At 40.8% G+C, this 22,222-nt stretch overlaps 1 protein-coding gene across 1 annotated transcript in view; it reads left to right on the forward strand.

The window, feature by feature from the left end:
- Positions 1–22,222, forward strand: part of LOC111147594 (discoidin, CUB and LCCL domain containing 1) — a 67,064-nt gene that overhangs the window by 12,210 nt on the left and 32,632 nt on the right. Inside the window, 1 exon segment of the mRNA XM_022503720.1 lies at positions 10,874–11,086. Coding sequence (XP_022359428.1) covers positions 10,874–11,086 — 213 coding nt within the window.

The following is a 22,222-nucleotide window of genomic DNA, read 5'->3' on the forward strand; positions in this document are numbered from 1 at the left end:
TAACTTTGTGTATACTTGGTGATACTGGATTTTTTCTTAATCCAGAGGGAAAAGTCAACATCCAGTTACACTTTATCTGAATATTGGTAATATGTTTATTTACTATGGAGCCGAGGTTAGACAGCATAGCACATTGTAGAGACAGGAAAGATTTCTTGCATTTGTCTTCAGCTCCAGCAATGGCAGCCTGGACATTACATCAATATCCTGACATTATTAGTAAAGGTCAATGGCTGCTTTTCTCTGACTTCCTTATCCTGAGCATCTATTTGACAGAGATAAAATAGTCATCTTAGACAAGTTTTGCTGCACAAACGCATTTTCCCCCCTTTCATCTGTGAAATTAAGAAACTTCTCTGAAACAATGCACCTTATCTGTTGCCAGTTCCCCCAAAGCACTTGTAACCTAGCAACAGTGGGAAGAGTCTACCTTCTGAATATCAGATTCTCATAGTATAATTTCAGTATTGTTCTTAGAACTCTCAAGGCCAATATCCACTTCTCTGCATCTGAGCCTTAGTCCCAGAAGCCCCATCATGGGGATCTCCCTAGCCCGGGAGTTGGCTGGTCCAGAACCCTATGCCCAGGAGACACCCACTGAGGAAGGGGTTCCCTAGGAATATGTGTCTCCTGTGAGAGCTTCACTGTGCACTGCAAGGGCTTCGAGATGTCCAACAGTAAAGAAGAAGGTGAGATTCTGCGAGCTTATTTATCTTGCAAATCTTTTTTGGAGATGAGGGCTTGACTTCCTTTTAAGTCTCCCCAACACTCAAAAGCACACAGTGCCCGCTTTGGGAGATGCTGACTCAGCTGTTAGTGGGCCCTAGATGCATACTGGGGGCCGGGGACATGCTAGTTAGAGTTTCTGGCAGTTTAGACTTTCCAGTGCTTAACACAGCCTCATTCGTCTATACCACATCCAGTTGTAGTTGAGATTTTTAAAAAGATGAGGAAAACTGATACACACAAAATGGTAATTTCTTATGATCATAGAGCCAATGAGTGGGGGAATTTGGACAAGGTCAGCAAATCCAAAACAATATTCTTGGTGCTTTAATATATATAATACTTTTAAGTAAAAATATGGCAGTTAAAATATTTTTAATTCTTATTGGATACTAGTCTCTGTGCTTAATACTTTCCTAGCATTATCTCACTTAGTGCTCATGATAACACTGTGAGTTGGGCACTACCATTGTCCCTACATTACAGATGATGAATCATAGCTCGGAGAGGTAAAGGGACTCACTCAAGGCTACACGCCAGTTCAGGGCAGGAACTCAGTGTCATAACCAGTGTGCTCTGTCACCTCCCAAGTATGTGGAAATAATTTATGAAATTAGAAAAGCAGTAGGTGTGCAAAGCCTCTTCCCCCAGCCTCATAGCCTTGTCAGTGATCTTTAACTTTTCCTTAGGAGTCACAGGACTGGAGAGTGACCAAGAACCAAGAACCATGGTTTTATCTACAGCAGATTAAAGGGTAGCATTAAATTAGGCTTCAGGATTTTTTTTTCTCTTAGGTATAAATGATGCTTCTTATGTGGACATTATAATTTTTTATGTCTTTTTAAAGATTTATGTTTATTTGAGAGAGAGAGAGTGAGAGAGCACAAGCAAGGGAGGAGGGGCAGAGGGAGAGGGAGAAGCAGACTCCCTGTTGAGCAGGGAGCCCAACACAGGGCTCGATCCCAGGGTCTGAGCCAAAGGTAGATGCTTAACTGAGCGAGCTATTCAGGCGGCTGATTTTTGACATCTTTAAACCCTTATGGAAACAGTCTCACATTATCTAAAGAGTCTTGGATAGGACCTCTTGAAATGACTTGTTTCGTTTTCATGCATTCAAATGGATTTATTTTAAGTGAATCTTTTAGCTGATAGGAAACACTGTGTTGAGAGGTTACATGGAGAGACTTTTGACAATAAGTATCTTGTGTTTCCTTTTATTTTACTGCCAAATATCTTTCATCGGCTGTGCCAAAGGTATCATCTTCATTAAGGTCATTAGTAATGTCATTAGCATCTATTTTATGCATGGTGACAGGGTTTAAAGAGATTCTACGACAGTTTTGCCAAAAAATTGGTCCATGTGCTTTGAGTTTATCACTGTAACTTCTCTCAGCATAATATTATCCGTTTTCCTTTTGAGAATACTAAAGATTTTGAATAATTGGAGTTTCATCATCATAACTTCCGTTTTACTGGTTTTATTCTCACGTAACCACATAGACCCTGCTGTCCTGGTTCTTCCATTCCTTTTCAGTCAACATACAGCATAAAAAAAGTTAAGCACAATGGGAGAAAAGCAAAGTTTATGGGAGAGTATGACAGACAGTGAAATTAGTAATACCTTGAGAAATCTGTTCACATGGCCATCAGACAAAGAAGTCTGTAATAATTGCAGGCTCTTCTTTGTGGCTGAAAAGATTGTAGTCATCAAGAGCTCACTTGATCTTAGACATGGGAAGAAATTTTCTCACACCCACACGTGGATGATTGTATATGCGTTGAGACCTGTTGTAACTTGAATATTAGAAGAGCAAGGATCCAACTGTAATGAAATCATTCTTCAAGAAATGGTTTTCACTCATGAGACATTTCAGAGCACTGTTTCCCAAATTGCAGGTTGTGACCCATCAGTAGGCAGTAAAATCAATTCAGATGACAAAACCAGCATGCTTTTAATTAAAAAGAAAAATGCAGTAGAATAGAAAATATCACAGCACATTACATACGATAGAAAGAATTATAACATTAGACTTTTTTTTTCTGTTTCTGCATGTGTATGCACGTGTGCTTACTTAGACTGCAATGAAAAACCTATGTTCTAACTATGGGTCATAATTTTTAAAAAAAAGTTTCCCATCTGTTGTTTTATTGTATGGATTAGTTAATAACTGAAGGAATTTTTGCATTATTTATTTCATGTCATCCAAACAATTTTCCACAAGTGCAATTCAGTTGGAAGTGTTCTTTGGAAGCCTCAATCATGCTTTGTAGTGTTACAGAACCTAGTTCCTCCTAGATATATCTTAATTTCACTTTTCTATTAGTGGAACATGATTTCTTATCAAAAGGGAAATAGTCTTTTAAGGAAGTTATTGTTTTCCTTTCGTAGTGGGTGGAATTAGGGTAGACTAAATAAACGGTTGATGTGTGTAAAAAGCATCTAGGATTTGTTTTAAGTTTATTTAGAAAATACTGTGGATATCCATACTTCCGGAACAGCTGACATTAAAAGCATAAAGAGGGGCGCCTGGGTGGCTCAGCGGGTTAAAAGCCTCTGCCTTCGGCTCAGGTCATGATCCCAGAGTCCTGGGATCGAGCCCCGCATCGGGCTCTCTGCTCAGCAGGGAGCCTGCTTCCTCCTCTCTCTCTCTGCCTGCCTCTCTGCTTACTTGTGATCTCTGTCTGTCAAATAAATAAATAAAAAATCTTTAAAAAAAAAAAAAGCATAAAGACATATGCTTTCAGGCATTTGGAGAACAGATACTGAGCCCATACTCTGTTTTGGACCTGTCACTTTAGTCTCAAGAATTCCTTGTTAACATACCCCTCTCCTCTTCCCTGTGAGCTTCTTTAAGTGGGAACTACACTGTACTAAGTTTCCAGCTGTTTGTTGAGTGAGTTTTTAATGACAGTTTGTGTTTACTGGCCCAAAGGTACTTTTTCCAGTCCATACCTTAAGGCTAATACTGAAAGTAAACTATGTTACCAAAACTATTAGGTAAATATGGTATTTTTAATTCTATTGTTTTTCTGATTTATACATAATGTTTTCATATTGTAGAGAATTTAGAAAATAAATGTATAAATAAAATGAAAATCCCTTGTAATCCTGCATCATAGCACTTCAGACACTTTCCCTTTATATCTATATGTGTGCATGATACTCTGTTTTTAAATTAAATAGAACTCTAAAACATGACTTTAACTTTTCCTTAATAGCACATTGCTTAGAGATACTGTAGTTGCACCAGCCTTTTCTAATGTGGAGTGTTGGCAGATGTTCAGAGTTAAAATACTTAAATTTTGAGTAGAGATCACTTCAGGTGTAGTACCAAGTACCAAGTACCTACAGCTTTTTCCAAAATGTAACTTTCATCCAGTTTTGTTTGTGCAAGTTCTTTTAAGAAGGGGTTTGGTCAATCTCACAAACCAGTTGGGGTTCCAAGAAGAGACCAAGATTTATGCCCATCATGGAGTGACCACCCTTCACATACTCTGCAGAGGAGAGGAGCTTTCAGCCTAAGGAGAGAGGAAATGACGCATAGTTTAGTCATCATGTGTTTTGACGCTTTGGCAATTAAATTACTGTTCAAAGGAAGAAAAAGATAAACATTGCACTGTGCCACTTTTGAGGAGTAGACAGGTTCCTTGTGGCAAAGCTTCCTCCTTCCCCCTTATATCCACGACCTCCGTAGGTAGGTGGCCATTGAAACTCGCTGTCTCACGCCACGCCACTGTATCACTGTGGCTCATTGCCCATCAGGGCTCCCAACACCATGTGGAGCTTAATCCTCCAAACCAAGGTTGTATTGTTTACCCTAAAGACTGACCTTAGTTTCTTTTCATTTTGGTTTAAAAAATAAAAACAAAAACAAAAAAAAAAACAAAACCTGTATGCCCTCAGGGCACTTGGGTGGCTCAATGGGTTAAGCGTCTCCCTTTGGCTCAGGTCCCCATGCCAGAATCCTGGAATGGAGCCCCTCCTAGGGCTTCCTTCTCAGCTGGGAGTCTGCTTCTTCCTCTCCCTCTACTGCTCCCTGTGCTTGTGCTCTCTCTCCCCCTCTTCCTCTGTCAGTAAATAAATAAAATCTTTAAAAAATATATAAATAAAATAAAAATTTAAAAATGTGTACACCCTCTTTAATCATAGTTTCAGTAACCATCAACCTCTCCCTGTCTCTTTTTTCTTATCTTGCTTCCTTCCTCTTATATCTTAAGGCAAATCCCAGACCTCATGTCATGTCATTTCAACCCAAATATGTCATTAGTCCTCCCTAAAAAAAGACATTTCTTACATAACCTCAATACCATTATCATACCTAATAAGATGAATTAATACTTTCCTGATAGCAGTAGCTCACTCACCTTCTTTAAATGGTTTTGTAAGGTTGGTTTTTCAAATCAGGACCCAAACAAAATTCACTTGGTTGCTGTTTATTTAACTTTCCTTTAATCTGACATAAATACTTTCTTTTATGCTTCTATACAGTTCATTGTTGAAGAAACTCGGTCAGTTGCACCTAGAATGTCCCAGCCTAGATGTGGCTAATGGCTTCCTTGTGGTGTCGGTAAACTTGTGCATTTCCTATAGCTTGGAAGTTAGATCTAAAGGCTTGATGAGATTTGGAGTTAATTATTGATTCACAATCTGCTCTTTGGCAAGAGCGTTCATGGATGTTGGTGCCTGGAGCACATTTTATCCTACCAGGAGACACATAGTATCTGACTACCTTACTCTTCGTCATGCTAGGATCCATCAGTGAGTTTACCTGGTAACACACCTGTTTCTTCGACTTTGAAGTTCTTCCTCAACCTTCTACCCAGTGGTTTTCCATCTGTTTATGACCATTTCAGGAGTCACTTACCTTTCATCAGGGAACTGTTCATTTTAATAGGAGAATGTCATGAAGGTATCCAAAGGAATGTCTGATAGGGCAGCAGTTCAGATTTTTTTTTTTTAAGATTAAATACAAATATTTGTCACAAAATCGGATAAAGAGAGACAAAAATGTTTTTAAAATCCTAGAGCCATTTCTAAATCCCCACCATCAGTAAAGTAACCTAAAGGAAAGCCAATATAAATTGTATTTTCTTATCTGTAAACTGGACCATGTATGAGAGCCCCCCCAGACATGATACCCCATGCTCCTCAGACACATATGAGAAATGTGGGTAATAAATTTGGTACAGAGAGATTTTTAGAATAAAAGTGGCCTCCTTTATTGATTGTCATTCAATATATACCTTTTCAATGCAAATGTGGATAATGTTTTATTTAAGCATACTTTAAATAGTTTATACAGAATAACAAAATCCAGATAGTATAGAAAAGTATAAAACAGAAAATGAAAGCCTCTTCATTTTCACCCCCTGTCAGCCAAACTTAACCAGACTAACACATTTTTTTAATTAAACTTTTTTCTGAGACAACTGTAGAATATATACAGTTGCAAGAAATAATAGAGAGGAAAGTTGTGTACCCTTTACTTGGTTATCCTCAATGATAACATCTTGCCAGTCAGAACCAGGAAATTGACATTGATACTCAAGAAATGGAACAGGAAGTGATAGATTTTTAAGCAACTTCTGTTGCCTTCCTTGTCAGTGATTCTTCACTAGAGCTAGGTGATGAGAGTAAGCTACCTAAGTGTTTGGATAAGGTCTTAGGAATATTGCTTCCCTACTGTTAATCATTTGCATGCATCTGCCTTATACAGTCCATGGTATGGTGGGCATTCTCTTTCCCTCCCTCCCAGTTCTCCATTTTCCCCTTTGGCATATTTCTAGTCCTTTTTTTCCTCCAGCTTTATTGAGGTATAACTGACATATGATGTGTTAGTTTGTCTACAGTGTGTTGATCTGATACACTTACATATTGTGAAATTATTACCTCCATGATGTTAGCTAACCGCCCCATCACCTCCTGTAATCCCCGTTTCTTTTTTGTGGTGAGAACATTTGAGATCTACTCTCTTAGCAACTTTCAGGTATCTATTACAGTATTATTAGTATATCTAGTTTTTTGAATTCATCAAGACCATGGAAGGACAATAGGATGAAAATTCCTAATGTAGTTAATACCATGGAATAAATGTATTATATTAGTGCTTGCCACAGAAAACTTCCTAAATAGTCTCCTTGCACAGACAGGGGTGAAATTACAAACTTCTGATGACCGCTTGCTTTTTAATAAATTAGGACTCAGCAGTTCCTTTCAGGTTTTTTGGAAGAACAAAGACTCCTAGAGTATCATTCTGATAGTTAATGGAAAAGAGAAATTTTTCCAAGGAGGCACTGATCACCCAGGCAAAGTAATGATGGGAGAGTTGAAGCCAGACCTGCTTCCCTTCTGCTGGTATCACTGGGTGAAATTAGTTTCCTCTAGGGCTTTAGAGTAAAAGTGATTGGAAAGAAGTATAATTACAGGATTGAATAAATGTGATACCCAGGGATTTTCCTTTGTCATGACATGTCACTTAAGTAAAATCAAGAATATAGTGATCAAATGGAAGTTGATTCGCATATAATTACGCCTCATTTAATATTTAGCTGTGCTTTCCAGAAAGAGTTCACTTTTTCTTCTCTTATTAAAGGAGAGAATTTCCCCATAAGAAGAAAGGTGTTCAAATGTTTGACCAGGTGATATCTTGGTGGGTTAGAGAGGGTAATGTGTGTATTAACACTCATGATTGTTTGTACGCTAGTTACCGTAGCGTTGCCCTGTCAGGATGCTCAAAATCATGGCCTCCCAAGGTGGGGCATGTCCTAGAACAGCTAGGATGGGGTGGGGACCTAGGGCACTTTTCTCCTTTAAAGGGGCAGTGTCACTAGCTGGGTGAGATCACCTGCTGCCATTGTTTCCACATCTTCCAGTCTTCAAGAGAAACTATAAATTGGACTTTTTAATGAAAGACTTTATAAACAGGCAAATAATTCAAATTTTAAATCAAAGCCTTGTGCACTATGTGCTTCTGCACTATATGCTTCCCTCTGGTATAATTTTCATTTAACTTTCAACAATTTTGTACTTACTGCCAGAGATGTCACGAAAGATAGCTGTCACCTCAGCCTTAACCAGACTTACAACCTTTGCCCCCAAACCTGCTCTCTCTCTGGGCTTCTAATTCTCTCTATATTAGCCTTAGTGTTGCAGTCATTTCTGGACTCAGAATCTCAGTGGGGTTTCGTTTTTTTGTTTGTTTGTTTGTTTGTTTTCTTCTCTCGTCTTCCCCATTAAACCAAAACCTAAGTCTGTTTTTTTTTTTTTTTTTTTAGATTTTCTTTAAATTCGAGTTAGTTAACATACAGTATATTATTAGTTTCGGGGGGTAGAATTTAGTGATTCTTCAGTTGCATACACCACCCGGTGTTCATTACATCAAGTATCCTCCTTAATACCCATCACCCAGTTACCCCATCCCCCCACCTGCCTCCCCTCCAGCAACCCTCAGTTTGTTTCCCAGAGCTGGGTCTCTTATGGTTTGCCCACCTTTCTGTTTTTACCTTACCCTATGTTCATCTGTTTTGTTTCTTAAACTCCACATATGAATGAAATGATATGGTATTTGTCTTTGACTGACTTATTTTGCTTAGCATAATACCCTCTAGTTCCATCCATGTCATTGAAAATGGCAAGATTTCATTCTTTTTAATGGCTAAGTAATATTCCATTGTATATACATCTTTATCCATTTGTCAGTTGATGGACATCTGGGCTCTTTCCCTATTTTGGCTGTGGTAGTAGTCACTTCTGCTATAAACATTGGGGTCCATGTACCCCTTTGAATCACTGTTTGTATCCTTCGGATAAATACCTAGTAGTGCAATTGTTAGGTCATAGGATAGTTTCTGGGTTTTTTTCTTTGTTTTTTGTTTAAGGGTTATTTGTTTATTCAAGAGAGAAGGAAGTAGAGAGTGAGAGTGCAAGCTGGGAGATGGGCAGGGGGAGAGAGGATCCCAAGCAAGTGCCACGCCCATTGTGGAGCCCAACTTGGGGCTCAGTCCCAGGACACCATGATTATGACTCCTGCTGAAATGAGGAGAAGAGTCCGAGGCTTAACTGACTGAGCCACCCAAGCACCCTACGGTAGCTCTATTTTTAACTTTTTGAGAAACTTCCATACCGTTTTCCAGAGTGGCTGCACCAGCTTGCATTCCCACCAACAGTATAAGAGGGTTCCCCTTCTCCGCATCCTCACCAACACCTCTTGTTTCCTGAGCCTTTGATTTTTTTTTTCTTGTGAATTTCCCTGTTTTTCTTTCCTTTCCCTTTCTAGCTGCCCCATTCCTAGCCCTTGTATGGCTCTTCTGATCCAGATTCCCCCCACATTCTAGGTCCTGTAGCATTGCCCTACCAGGTTGATCATCCTTTTTTAAACCTTTCTTTCATTATCTCCCTTCTCAAAAACGTCTGTGGGTCTCTATAGTCTTCCATGTAAATTCCAAAGCTTCTCCCAGATGTGCAGGTGTCCAGTGGTTTTATCTTAATATCATCTACATTTCTGCTCATGTTCTTGGTAAGTTAACACTTATCCCCCATCCATCCATCTGGCCAGAAGGGTTGGGAATCTTGTGGCAGTTTCTGGGTTATGGGTAGATTCTTCTTCTTAGACTTGTCTGCTGAGATGGGGTATTTCTGGAGTTCTATGCCCTGCCCACCCCCGCCAGGGTTTTTTATTGTTGTTGTTGTTGTTGTTGTTTTTAAGCCTCCATTATCATTTGGGCTATAAGCCTCAGGGCCAGAGAAGAGTGGGATAAAGGAAAGCCCCAGGCCAATCCTTCTCCAGCTCAGGAAGAGGTTGGAGGAGGAAGAAGGCTGCCTTGGGCTTAGATTCCCACTATGCCCAAATTGGGGCTTCTTTGTGGGAGACTTTGGGATGCAGAGGCCTTGTTTTATTACTCAGAGAATTCCTTTTCCAACCAATTTCTGCTTTGTCTCCCTCCAGTTAAGGACAGAAATTCTTGCTTTTATGTGAAGCCATACTGGCCACAAGAATTTTGCCATTTGAACGCAGTGCATGCTCATTTACCTTGCAACCCACCCAGCTGTGCGTGCCATTAGATATTTGAGTGAGTGACTCAGTCACTTTAATCTACTAGAACAACGTGTCGGTCCATTGATGAACTTCCCTATTCAGAAAAGTCTTAAGGAAATGTCTTATTTTAGTGAAGTAGTGATAATTCACTGAAATAGTTCCTTTCCTGCCTTCCTCGGTGCTTTAAGCTCCTGGTATGACACACAGCACCCAGTATTAGAGTTAGCTGAGCATATAACTGTCTCCCATTTCACTCTGAGTTCTGCGAAGCTGCCATTGCTGCTTTTTTGTGTATCCATCTGTACCAGTTCTGGTATGCACCAAGCACTCCATACACTAGACCCTCCACATTCCCTAATGACACATCCTGGGTCTATCAGGATCCTTCCAGTCTGTGACTGTCATTAACCGCGACATGAATGTCGAACAGTTGGAAATCTCCAGCTGTAACAGGCCCTTACTCTCCTCTCAGCCTACATCTCAAATTCTACCAGCAGCACGCGGCCCACGCTGTCTTGTTTAACTATATGGTGACCCTCTGGAAGTTAGACGATTCTTTTCTTCACCACAAATTATTGCACGGCGTTGCCTTGCTAATAGATGAAACCACAAATGGCAAATCTGTGAATGCGAAGGGCCTACTCTGCAAGTTTCCATGGTAGATAAATAGATGATTAGAAAAAGTGGTATGATCAAATGAGGTATTTGCTGAGGGCTTTCCATTCTAATATGTGAAACACTTTGGTCCAAAATAGTCAGAAGATTAAACTGGGAGACAGATGAAATAGCCTGAAATAATATAAAATTTAACCTCCTCGTTCTGCTGCTTCTTTTCCTCCTCTTCCTCCTTCTTCTTCCTCTTCTTCCTTCCCCCTCTTCCTTCTTTCCTTTCCTCCTTCCTCTTCCTCCCCCTACTCCTCCTCCCCCTCCTGCTCCTTCCCCTCCTCCTCCTTCCCCTCCTCCTCCTCCTTCTCCTCCTCCTCCTCCTTCTTCTTCTTCACTTTTCCCTCTATGAAGAAGGAATAACATACATGACTTGGAGATTGTACTAGACTCTCTCAATCCTCAGTAAGAATTAATGTCACTCCTCTCATTCTCTTTTTCTTTACCAGGTGATGGCTGTGGGCACATAGTGACCTATCAGGACAGTGGCACCATGACGTCTAAGAATTACCCAGGGACTTACCCAAATCACACGGTTTGTGAAAAGACCATCAGAGTACCAAAAGGGAAGAAACTGATCCTGAGGCTAGGAGATTTGGATATTGAATCCCAGACCTGTGCTTCTGATTACCTTCTCTTCACCACCAATTCTGATCAGTATGGTAAGAAAAGAGGTCTAGGTTTCTGTGAGCATGAAGTAATTTGAAGCTTGGGAGGGAGGGCAAGTCGTGTGTTGATGAGTGTTATAGCCTGGGAAGATTCGAAGAGAAGCTTGCCTTTTGTCAACTCCTAGGGTAGCTCACATGGATACACTTGCTTCCTAAGCTGTGGTAAAGACATCTGAGAGGATTCAGCATTGGCCTCCTGTGTGCCCCAGGAGCACTGGTTGAGTGTGTATCTCGCTGGGAAGAGAATTGGAGATGTATGGCACTTGACTAAACATCTACAAGTCATTCATTCATGTGACAGATATTTATTGAACGGCAAGCGTGTATTCAGGAACTCTGTAGGATACAGCAAAAGAACTAAGTTCCTCCTTTATGGAGCTTGCATTGGTGGGGAGGGGAGATGGAAAATCAAATGTATCTATCATAGGAGAGGCGGTGAAAAAGAAGGATAAGAATAAGAAAAATAGGGCATCCGAAGGTTGTATAGAGCCTGTTTTTGAGTGGATTTCTACTGCTTCAACTGGGATGGTCAGGAAGACTTCTCCAGTATGGGAGCATTTGAGCAAGAGACCCGAATGACTCGAGGGAATGGACTGTGTACATATGTCTGACATCGGAATTTTCTGGATAAGGGAACAGCAGATGCAGAGGACAGTTTCCAAAATAATCTTTTGAAATCAAGCTTTTTTGTGCTTTGGGGTGTGCAGTTAGCACCCTGGAGTCTGAAATCACTGCAACAGTGACCCTGTGATCCTGGGTCCAGGGAAAGAACTTAGGTTTAGACAATCCAAAAATAAAGACAAAATCTTATATACAGGTTCTTTTGAGATTAGAGGTTTATGGAAATACTCTATACGTACAGCTCCAAAAATGATACAGGTTTTATCTGCCTACTAGCTCTGCAGGCAATTTCTCAAACACACATACCTTTCAATGTTGTCTTTAGCTTTGCGTGCAGACATGTTTCCTCTCTCCTGGTGCCTCCCAGCATGGAGCCCCAGACTAGCCCGCAGACCATTCAGAGGTCTGTGCTTATCCAGCCCCCATGGGAAAAAAAAAATCTGGAATTTTGTATCCCTGGGATTTTATGTCGTTTTAATGATGGCTGTATTACTCTGACAGACTAAAGACAGTTTATTTCATATAATTGGTTGCAACTTTTAAACTTGATTCAGATGGGAAAAATGAGCGTCGCCTGGGTGGCTCAGTTGATCAAGCATCTCAGTTTGGTTCAGATCGTGATCTTGGGGTCCTGGGATCAGCCCTGAGTGGGGCTCTGTGCTCAGTGGGGAGCCTGCTTCTCCCCTCTCCCTCAGACCCTCCTCCCACTCATGCTCTCTCTTTCTCAAATAAATAAAATCATTATTAAAAAAAAAAAAACGAATGAGAAACATGAGAATTCGAGGGATGCTGGAAGCCCTGGGAACGCTTACTGGTGATCACATGTGTATTAATTTGTGGAAGGACTCTTCAGGGAATCCCTCATCAGCCAGGAAATGTCATTCACATTCAGAGGGGAGGACTGTGGATCAGAGAGAGCCCTCCTGTAAGATGTGAGGCAAAACACTGAGGGGCCAGAAACAGCTTTCCCACACTGGTGTCTCCCAGGGACTGTCACCTTTCCTGGAAGGGGAGCAGTTAATTCCGTCTGCTGACAGAGAAGCTGAGTAGTCGGCTCTGTTGCCGTCAGCCTCTCTCAAATCAGAGGTGAGGTGAGAAAAACAAGAAGGGGGAGCAAATCATCCCAAAGCAGGATTGGAGAATGGATGTTGCTTTCCCACACTGTGAATTTACTTCATCGTCTCCCACGTATATTCACAAATGTACAGAAAAGAGGAAACACATAGGATTAATGACATGGTAGGAGCTAGGTTCTGAAGTGATTGTCGTTGGCTTCAGGGCACTGACCCCTGTATGTCTAGATTTCTCGAATTTTCAAGGCTTAGAACCTTCACTGGGAAATGGGTAATGAATTACAATTCACCTGTAGAAGTAAAGCCAAGTAAATTAATTTTTCTCTTTATAATTTTTCCATATACCAAGTTAGGTTTATCTTTTAAAAACAGAATTTGTGCTCATTGTAGAAATAAACATGTTCAGTGTCTGTATTTATGCCAGGCATATGGTTGACCCTTACATAGATTTTCTGGAATCCTTATATCCACCTTGAAGGTAAATGTTATTAATTCCTTTCTACAAGCAAGGAAACTAAAGCATAATAAATCGGGTTTTTTTGTTTTTGAGTAACACTCCAAAGATCATACAACTAGTTAAGATATGAAAGGAGAATTTGTATCCATATCTTTGTGGCTCAGATACCTGTTTCCAGATGTCTACTCCTCTGTCCCAGTCCCACAACTCAAAGAAAACCACAACACATTCTTAGCCCAGTACTATATTATACAGCAATTTTGTCTAAAATGTAGGAAGAACTAATAATACTTTTGGCTAGGGATGTTCTTAAGATAAAATATTTAATGATGCTCAGAATTTTTCTTTAAAGATTTCCATGCCTAGACAAACCCAGCAGACAAGTGTAAGAGAAATAGCAATAAAAGAAATATCTGGAAAGAAAATTAGGGCATTTTAGTCCCATAAGAATATTTTTTAAAAATTAAATGCTTATTTTAAAAAATTAATTAGTTTTTAACATTAAAAATTAATTAAAAATTAAAAAGATTAAATTAAATTAATTTTTTAAAAATTAAATGCTTAAATATTTTTTAAAAATTAAATGTTTTTTTTAATTAAATTAAAAATTAAATGCAAGATATAGAAAGTGTACACTGTATATGTTGTGTGTGTTGCATATATATGTTTGTGTCTTTTGTCATTTTGAAGAGCATTCTGAGAGGACCCACTTACTCATATACATGTACTTATAATATTTAATCCAGTGGGGTTTTTTTTGTTTTTTTTTGTTTTTTTTAAAGATTTTATTTATTTATCTGACACAGAGAGAGAGATCACAAGTAGGCAGAAAGGCAGGGGGAAGCAGGCTCCCCGCTGAGCAGAGAGCCCGACGCGGGGCTCCATCCCAGGACCCTGAGATCATGACCCGAGCCAAAGGCAGTGGCCCAACCCACCGAGCCATCCAGGTGCCCCTGATCCAGTGTTTTGAATGTCGTAGATCTACTCAATGAATAAATGATTTTTTTAATAAAGTGAATCAACAAGTTCAGTGACGAACCAGTTAACTAAAACATGTTACAATTACTTGGCATATGAAACACGTATTAGTTTAAAAGATTATTAAGATGGGAAGCTGCTTATGATACAGTGTTAGGTAAAATATGAATATATGCTAATGTTCTGACAATAGGAAAAAATCTTCCAATAAAATAAGACAATGTAACTTCAGCAGAATCTTATAGTGAGACTTTAGAAGTTTTAACTATTGGTATTGTTATGTCTTCTCTCTATTTTCTATTTTTTCCCTCACAAACATAAGTTGATATGTTGTTAATACAGGATGCCTGGGTGGCTCAGTCAGTTAAGCATCTGCCTAAGGCTGGGGTCATGATCCCCAGGGTCCTGGGATCCAGTCCCACATCAGGCTCCCTGCTCAGCGGGGAGTCTGATTCTCCCCCTGCTCCTGTGCCCTGCTCATGCTCGCTCTCTCGATCTCTTGCTCTCTCTCCCTCTCTTGCAGAAACAAAGAAATAATAATTTTTTTAAAAACTAGAAAAAAGAAATGTTAATACAGAATAGATTTCCTTTGTTAACTTAGTTAAAATAGTCCCCTGGTCAATTTGAACTTCCCTAAGGAGCATGGCCTCCGAAGGAAGAGGGGGAGGTAGGAGTGTTTTGCCATCCTGTGCCCCAGCTCAGGGTGGGCGTTGCTGTGGGGCTGTTGCTCAGTTCCTGGGACAGTGGGAGGCCATTCTGCAGCCAGTGTAGCCACAGGACCTGGCGTGCCTGCAGAGGGGGAGCCCTAGTGTTCGTCCAGGGTCCTAGGGATCCACAACACTAGTCTGGGCTGGCGGGGGTGGCGGAAAGTGCCCACAGCGGTGGGGAAAGAATGTTGTGGAATACCTCTCTGAAATTCCCGTCTATGATGGTTCTAATGATTACATGTGTGGCTGAGATAGCCAAATAGTTTTAGTTTATCCAACTCAATTTTTTTTATTAACCACTTAATTATTAAAACCCATGCCAAGAGATTTTAAGACTCAATGCTATCACAATTTTGAATATGGAGTTAATGTTTTGAAAAAGAGTAATGTTTTTTGGCATTAGTGTTTGTAAGCTCTGCCAAGAATGGAAGTACTTGGAATGTGATTGCATTAACAATTGTGAATATGCTGGAGTTGTACGCTTTTAATCATCGTGCAGTTCGTGTGTAATGGTTCATCCCGCCTGCCAGTTTTCTTTTAAATGTTTGGTTCGTATACTTTTGGGCGCTATTCTGATCCACACTCAGGGTAGTAAAATGCACTGTAAACAAGTGTAAGCCATACCAGCTTTCCCAGTAATCAGGCAAAATATACACTTGATCTCATTGCTTTTAAAAGGCCTGATACAGACAAGGTGGGATTATTATTCTGTTTGTCAGGTATTATAATTATAGTTGATATTTCAGATTCAACATCGGGTAGAAGGATTACATATATATTTATTACTGAGTGAAGACATTGACTCTTCCTTTCAAAATACCCTTGAAACAGCCAGGAAGCAGCAAAGTTAACAAAGTAAACAATATCAACCTTACTTTGGAAAATGTGGGTTTTTTTTTTTTTTTTTTTTAAGAACAAAATGAGTTTTGGGGGCACCTGGGTGGCTCAGTCAGTTAAGCGCCTGCCTTCAGCTGGGATCTTGATCTCAGGGTCTTGGGATCGAGCCTGGCATTGGGCTCCCTGCTCAACAGGGAGGCTGCTTCTCTCTCTCCCCCCGTCCCCTGCCACCACTGCTTATGTTCTCTCTCACTCATTCTCTCTCAAATAAATAAATAAATAATATCTTAAAAAAAAAAAAAGAACAAAATAAATTTTTAAAGATATTTTTAAACACAAATTTTACTTTTAACAAAACATTTTGAATCTAAAACACAGGTACCAACATGTGTGCTTATATCCTGGCTTAAAAAAAAAAGTCTGTAAGAAGTATCATAGTTTGCTTAGTAGAGGTTGTTTTTACTATAACTGAGGGAATTCTGGGCTTTTGTTTGTTTAGGAGACCAAAGAAGCTGAGACTACCTTCCAAAGAAACATTCATGTCTCTTTTATGTTCTAGGATTCAAGCTAGGGTCACCAGCATTTTGCTGTCATGACTCCTCATTCTGCTTTAACCTGGGAGAGTTCTTCGTCTTACTTTGTCTCTTTACATAGTTTTGAAGAGTTTCAACTGTTTATTTTGCAGGATGCCTGTTGCTTTGGATTAGTTCAGTGTTTCCTCATGATTAAATTCAGATTATGCGTTTTTGGAAAATAGAACATGATCCCTTTTTAAAGTGATCTTTGAAAGGCTTGTTTGCAAAAATGTCCGGCATTAAAAATTGTGAGGTCCCATGTCTCCTGAGGAATGCGAAGTAAGTCTGCATTGTTTTCTTTGGTTCCCTTTTCACGGCTTTCCTCAGGTGGACTTTTTTTGGCTTTCGAAATTACATTCATTTAAGTTACGTCAGGTGTCTTTCCCAAACAGTTCTGCCTTGTTCAAAGAGGTCAGTGTAATATGAGACTGTGAAAAAATGTAAATTTAAGGTGCTACCTTCTTTACAGAGTTCACCTTATATTTGGACACATGAGACCAAAGAGACTTGACTGAGGATAGCCAATGCTATCCTAGGATTGAACAGATTCATTTTAAGCCTGAATTTGAAGATTAAAACAAAGAATCTATTTACATAATATATCTTAAGATTTAAAATTATTGTATAATATAGTTCAGATTGCTGCTTTGGTACTGATTCTCGGTTTCTGGCCTTTTATAGTCATGATGTAAAATAATAACGCGTTAATTATAAACATTAAAATATCTTAGGGGTGCCTGGGTGGCTCAGTGGGTTAAGCCTCTGCCTTCGGCTCAGGTCATGATCTCAGGGTCCTAGGATTGAGCCCCGCATCGGGCTCTCTGCTCAGTGGAGAGCCTGCTTCCCCCTCTCTCTCTGCCTCCTTGTGATCTCTGTCTGTCAAATAAATAAATAAAATCCTTAAAAAAATAAAATAAAATAAAATATCTTAAACTTGGGGGAAAAGCAATGCTAATTTAGACACTGTGTCGTACCAAAATACTTACATTTCAAGTATAAAATATCTAACTTTTATTTATGACACTGAAGAGGGAGGGCTGTGAATTCATACTGAAGGTCATTATTCTCAACTCTAAAACTCTTTATGACTCATCCTACGGTTAAGTTTCATTTCCAGTCATGCTAACCAGAAAGGGCCTGCTCTCAGGGTCCCCCAGAGGAATTGTCATTTCTGTTTTCCTGATATTTCAAGAAGATTGACTGGATTCCAGTTTCCCCTGAAAGTTGGCCTTCCCTTGATGTGTGGAGTTCAGGGTTGTCCCTGGACCCCCTGAAGGACTTGCTGGAAGAATGTGGGTGGAATCAAATACTGGCTTCTCAGACTCCCCAACCTGGGTCACTGAGGATCAGTGAAAACAGGCTGGCCTTCAGGATGCGTTGAGATTGGCACTGTCATTTCTGCCGGCATTCTTCACTTGTGCTGAAGAGTGCAGACTCTGGAATTAGACTGCTTGCCTTCAGATTGCTGCTGTATGCTCAGTTATTAATTGCTTAACCATGAGCAAATCATGTTATCTTTCCATATCTCCATTCCCCTATCTTTAAAATGGGCAAAATGGGGTGCTTGGGTGGCTCAGTCAGCTATGCATGTGCCTTCAGCTTGGGTCATGGTCCCAGAGTCCTGGGATCAAGTCCTGAATTGGGCTCCCTGCTCAGCAGGCAGCCTGCTGCTCCCTCTCCCCTTGCTCCTCCTCCCTGCTCGTGCTCTCTCTCTCTCTCTCTGTGTCAAATAAATAAATAAATAATCTTTAAAAAATAATAAAATGGGCAAACTAGTACTATCTACCATCTTTGGGTGATGGAGGCACATACGTGTAACTTAAAAGAATGATGCCAGGCACAAAATAAGCACTCAGCAAACGTTGGCCATCATCACCCTCCCTCCTCTCCACCTCTCCTTCCTATCGCTTTCCTCCCCCCTTCCACCCGGCCCCCCCGCTCCTCAGTGGCCTTGCGCACAGCTTATTCTTTGTCTAAGAGGTCTAAGAGTGTAGAAACACATTGGTCCCCTCAGTACCCTGAACACTTCCCTGCCACTGAGTAGAGGCTGAGCTGCAGCAGCACACCCTGCCCTCCCCGTGCATTCCTGGTCACCTGAGTTTGCCTGAATCATTCCAAGCACATGGCAGGGGTTCCCTGAGCTGGAAATAGCTCCCTGTACAGATCTTCTCCATCCAGCCTGGTGAGATGAGCAGAAAACACATACTCTCCAAGCCCACAGATCGTTTTGCTCAGTTTGGCTTTTTTATTTCACTGCCAGCCCATGTCTTTGTATCTCTTTCTTATGGAAAGAGCCTCCTGATGTTTCCCTCTCTCTTTTCGCCAGTCTCTGGTCCTGCCAGGCTGGCCAAGGTTATCTCGTTGAATATAATTATAATTTCTTTCTTTCCTTACTTCAAAAATTATTAATTGTACCCTCCTATCTGCAGAAACTTGTCAGCGTGGCATTCAAGGCTCCCTGACTCTTCTCCCCATCCCCATTTCCAGCCTCATTGCTGAGTCTCCCTGTATCTGTGCCTTTTCCTGGACATATCATACATACAGCTTCCTGCAATGGTATTTTTATTGACAGTGTTCCTCCCATAGGTCTCTTTTCCTTCCCCTGTATTTCTTGCCCCTTCTAACACAGACACACATACATACACACAAACCAGATCCATTGCTACTTACCCCAGAGCCCCAGAGCCTTATTGGACGTCCAGCATGATCAGTTACTCCCTCTCTGGCACTTGTGTTGATTCTCTAAGCCTTTGCTACTGGAGACCAATCTCAGTTTGAGATCATTATGTTAGCTTCTCTACCAGATATAGGGTTCCCTGAGCAAGGAATTGCATTTTATTCATTTTTTCACTATCTGGAGTATGCTTAGCACACTCTTGCATTTGTACATGCTCACTGAATTAATTCATTAATTCATACGATTCATTAACGAATCTGATTGCATGTAGCTTGATTTTGGCAAACATATATTTTTAAAAATCTGCATTTTCGGGGCGTGTGGGTGTCTCAGTTAAGTGTCTGACTCTTGATTTTGCTCAGGTCATGATCTCAGGGTCATGAGATGGAGCCTCATTTGGGGCTCCCTGCTGGGCATGGAGCCTGCTTAAGATTCTCTCTCCCCCTCTCCCTCTGCCCACCCTACCCCCACACCTGCATACGCATTCTCTCTCTCTCTCTCTTAAAAAAGAAATCTGGATTTTCACAAAAGATAAAGTATCTTTATTCACACTGTATTCCTTGATCTGTAAATATCTCCTCTGATTTAAAAAAAGACTTGATTTACATAAAATTTTAGGATTCTACTTGTTCTATAGAAAAGACCTTGAAGAGCTGTAGAAGGCTCTTACACTTGAGCATTCAATATATGCTCCACACTGGGCTTAGTTCTTGAGACTAACTAACCCATTTGACTGTCCTGATAGCCCTGAGGTTGGGCCTGTTATTAACATCCACAGCTAAGAACACCGAAGCTCAAATAGGTCAAGTAACTTGCTTATCACTTTCCTAGACCTGGGATGTGAGTGTGGGCATTTGATTCCAGCGATTCCGCTCTTAAACCCAGTAATGTCCCTGAAACCATCTGACCCAGCAGCTTGTGTATAAGAAGACCTTAGCTGTAGTTTTGTCTGTCATTTGCTGGAAGAGATGGAAACTTCTCCAGGCCTCCCCATCGGGGTATCCTGAGAATAAGATGGAGTTCTGAGAAATCACTTACATGACAAGTACTAGTGTAAATATAAGCTTTCAAAGAAATGCTTTGTAGCCAAAATGCTTCAAGAGGCATTGTGGTCAGGGATAGGAAGAAACCAGCTTGCCACGGTAACCTAATGGTGAATTGGTTGAATTGGTTGAATTGATCTGCCGCGTGATTTGAGACATAGAAAAACCAGGAAGTTCAAGAATTGTTCTCTTCCACTTCCTGTACTTCCACTTCCACTCCCAGTATTTTTTTAACCATTGTCAGTGATCTAGAAGTACAGCAGTGTGAAGCCAGCCATTACATTACATTTTACTGGGAACAAGAGAAATGGGGAAACGAGGCTAAGTGTTTTGATTACAACAAGTTTTCTGTGATAATTGTTGGAATGATACATATCAGGCACACTGCATTAAGATCTAATCATTATGCCTTGTCTGTTGATTTTTAGAAAAATCCTAAATAGGGAAAAAACACAAGATTGGTAGCGTCTATTTTCTAAGTGGTTTATGTCTCCCAGACATATTATGAAGAATGCAAAATTTTCACAACTTTTAAAAATAATACTAAAAAACAGCCTTTAAAGAAATTCCTAGCTTGTGCAAAGTTGTTTTGGGCCTCAGAAGTACATTCATTCTCCTCCAATTGGGTCTACTTGAGAAGGACTGCTTTTTGTTTATTTGTTTTTGTTTTATTTTGTTTTGTCTTTTATGCCATGATAGAAGTCAGAAAGCATCCTAAACTTCTATCAGCCAGACCCTTCCACACAAGGTATCTCATTGACATAACCATAAGCCTCAAGGAGAAAAAGCTATGGGCCTCCTCCTCCTTTCTGCCAGACCCTTCCCTGAAGACACTGTCATTTAGTGTCAGTTGCCATCTTTTGTTGGGAGAGGAGTAACAGCCTAGGTGGGTTCTGAGCGCTAGCTTTTTTATTTATTTATTTATTTATTTGACAGAGATCACAAGTAGGCAGAGAAGCAGGCAGAGAGAGAGAGAGGAGAAAACAGGCTCCCCGCAGAGCAGAGAGCCCGATGTGGGACTAGATCCCAGGACCCTGGGATCATGACCTGAGCCGAAGGCAGAGGTTTTAACCCACTGAGCCACCCAGGCGCCCCTCTGAGCTCTAACTTTAAGGCGTTTCTTGACCTGAGCCCCGGAGCCTCAAGGAAAGCCACACCTTTGTCTTGGAATCTGCCTGATTCATTTATCATCTGTCACTGATTTTTGTCTGGGAACCAGAGACCAGAACTCTCCAGGGATGCCACTTACATTCTTACGTGACTATGGTTTTAATAGCACCATCCAGGAATATCCTTTTTTTATGCTAATTCCCCTCCTTTTCGAAGAAAATGGCCCTGAAAATGCTGTAATTTTGTACGATGACCCTATTTCAGTCTGCGAGCAAGGACAAACCTTGCCGTTTGACTGTAATGAAAAAAGCAAGTGGGAAACGGATACCAGTATAAAGGCGTTTGCAGCTTCAGCATTCTAGAGATTGCCTCATCAGCACGCCTCCCAGCACAAACGTGGGCCGCGCCAGCGGCCACTTTCCTGGCCGCCAGTTATGTGCCGTGTGGCTGGGACACTCGTGGGACGGGTCACTTAGGCTCATCAGCAGGCTCTTATCTCTCGTGAGAAATTACATGTGTGCTGCAGAGGGTGTTCATAAGGTTGATGAAAGTTTTTAGGACGTTGTCTTGTTGTTGTTTAATTTGATTTATGACAGATCTCTCAAGAGTCAGGTGTCTTGTTTCTCACCACTGAGAGTGTGCATCGGGATGGGGAGGCGGTCCCTGGGTTTGTGTTTATTTTTGCTTCTTAATGGCATGTACCCCAGTTTTTAAGCACATCCTTCTCGCAGACGAAACAATTACTTAGTGTCATCCGTTTCAAGATGAAAAGCACACAGCCTCCTGACATGGCTTGGAGCAGTCATTAGCCAAACTGTTATTGCCTTGTAATGTGGCGTCTGCGACAGTCCACAGAGAATGTCGTCGTGGCATAAATCGCAGTACGGAATGGACTGTCAAGACTGCCAGAAGAACAAGAGAATTTGGGCTTGGCCGGGGCAGACAGTTCATTCTTCCTTGTAGGACAGTTTTCTTTTATTCACACATGGAAAGATGAAAGGTTTCCCCCACAGCTGCTCATGGAACAGTAGCTCCAAACAAGGGATGTGTTG

Source organism: Enhydra lutris, unplaced genomic scaffold (assembly GCF_002288905.1).
Source record: "Enhydra lutris kenyoni isolate GAN:26980312 unplaced genomic scaffold, ASM228890v2 scaffoldscaffold17, whole genome shotgun sequence".
NCBI lineage: Eukaryota > Metazoa > Chordata > Mammalia > Carnivora > Mustelidae > Enhydra > Enhydra lutris.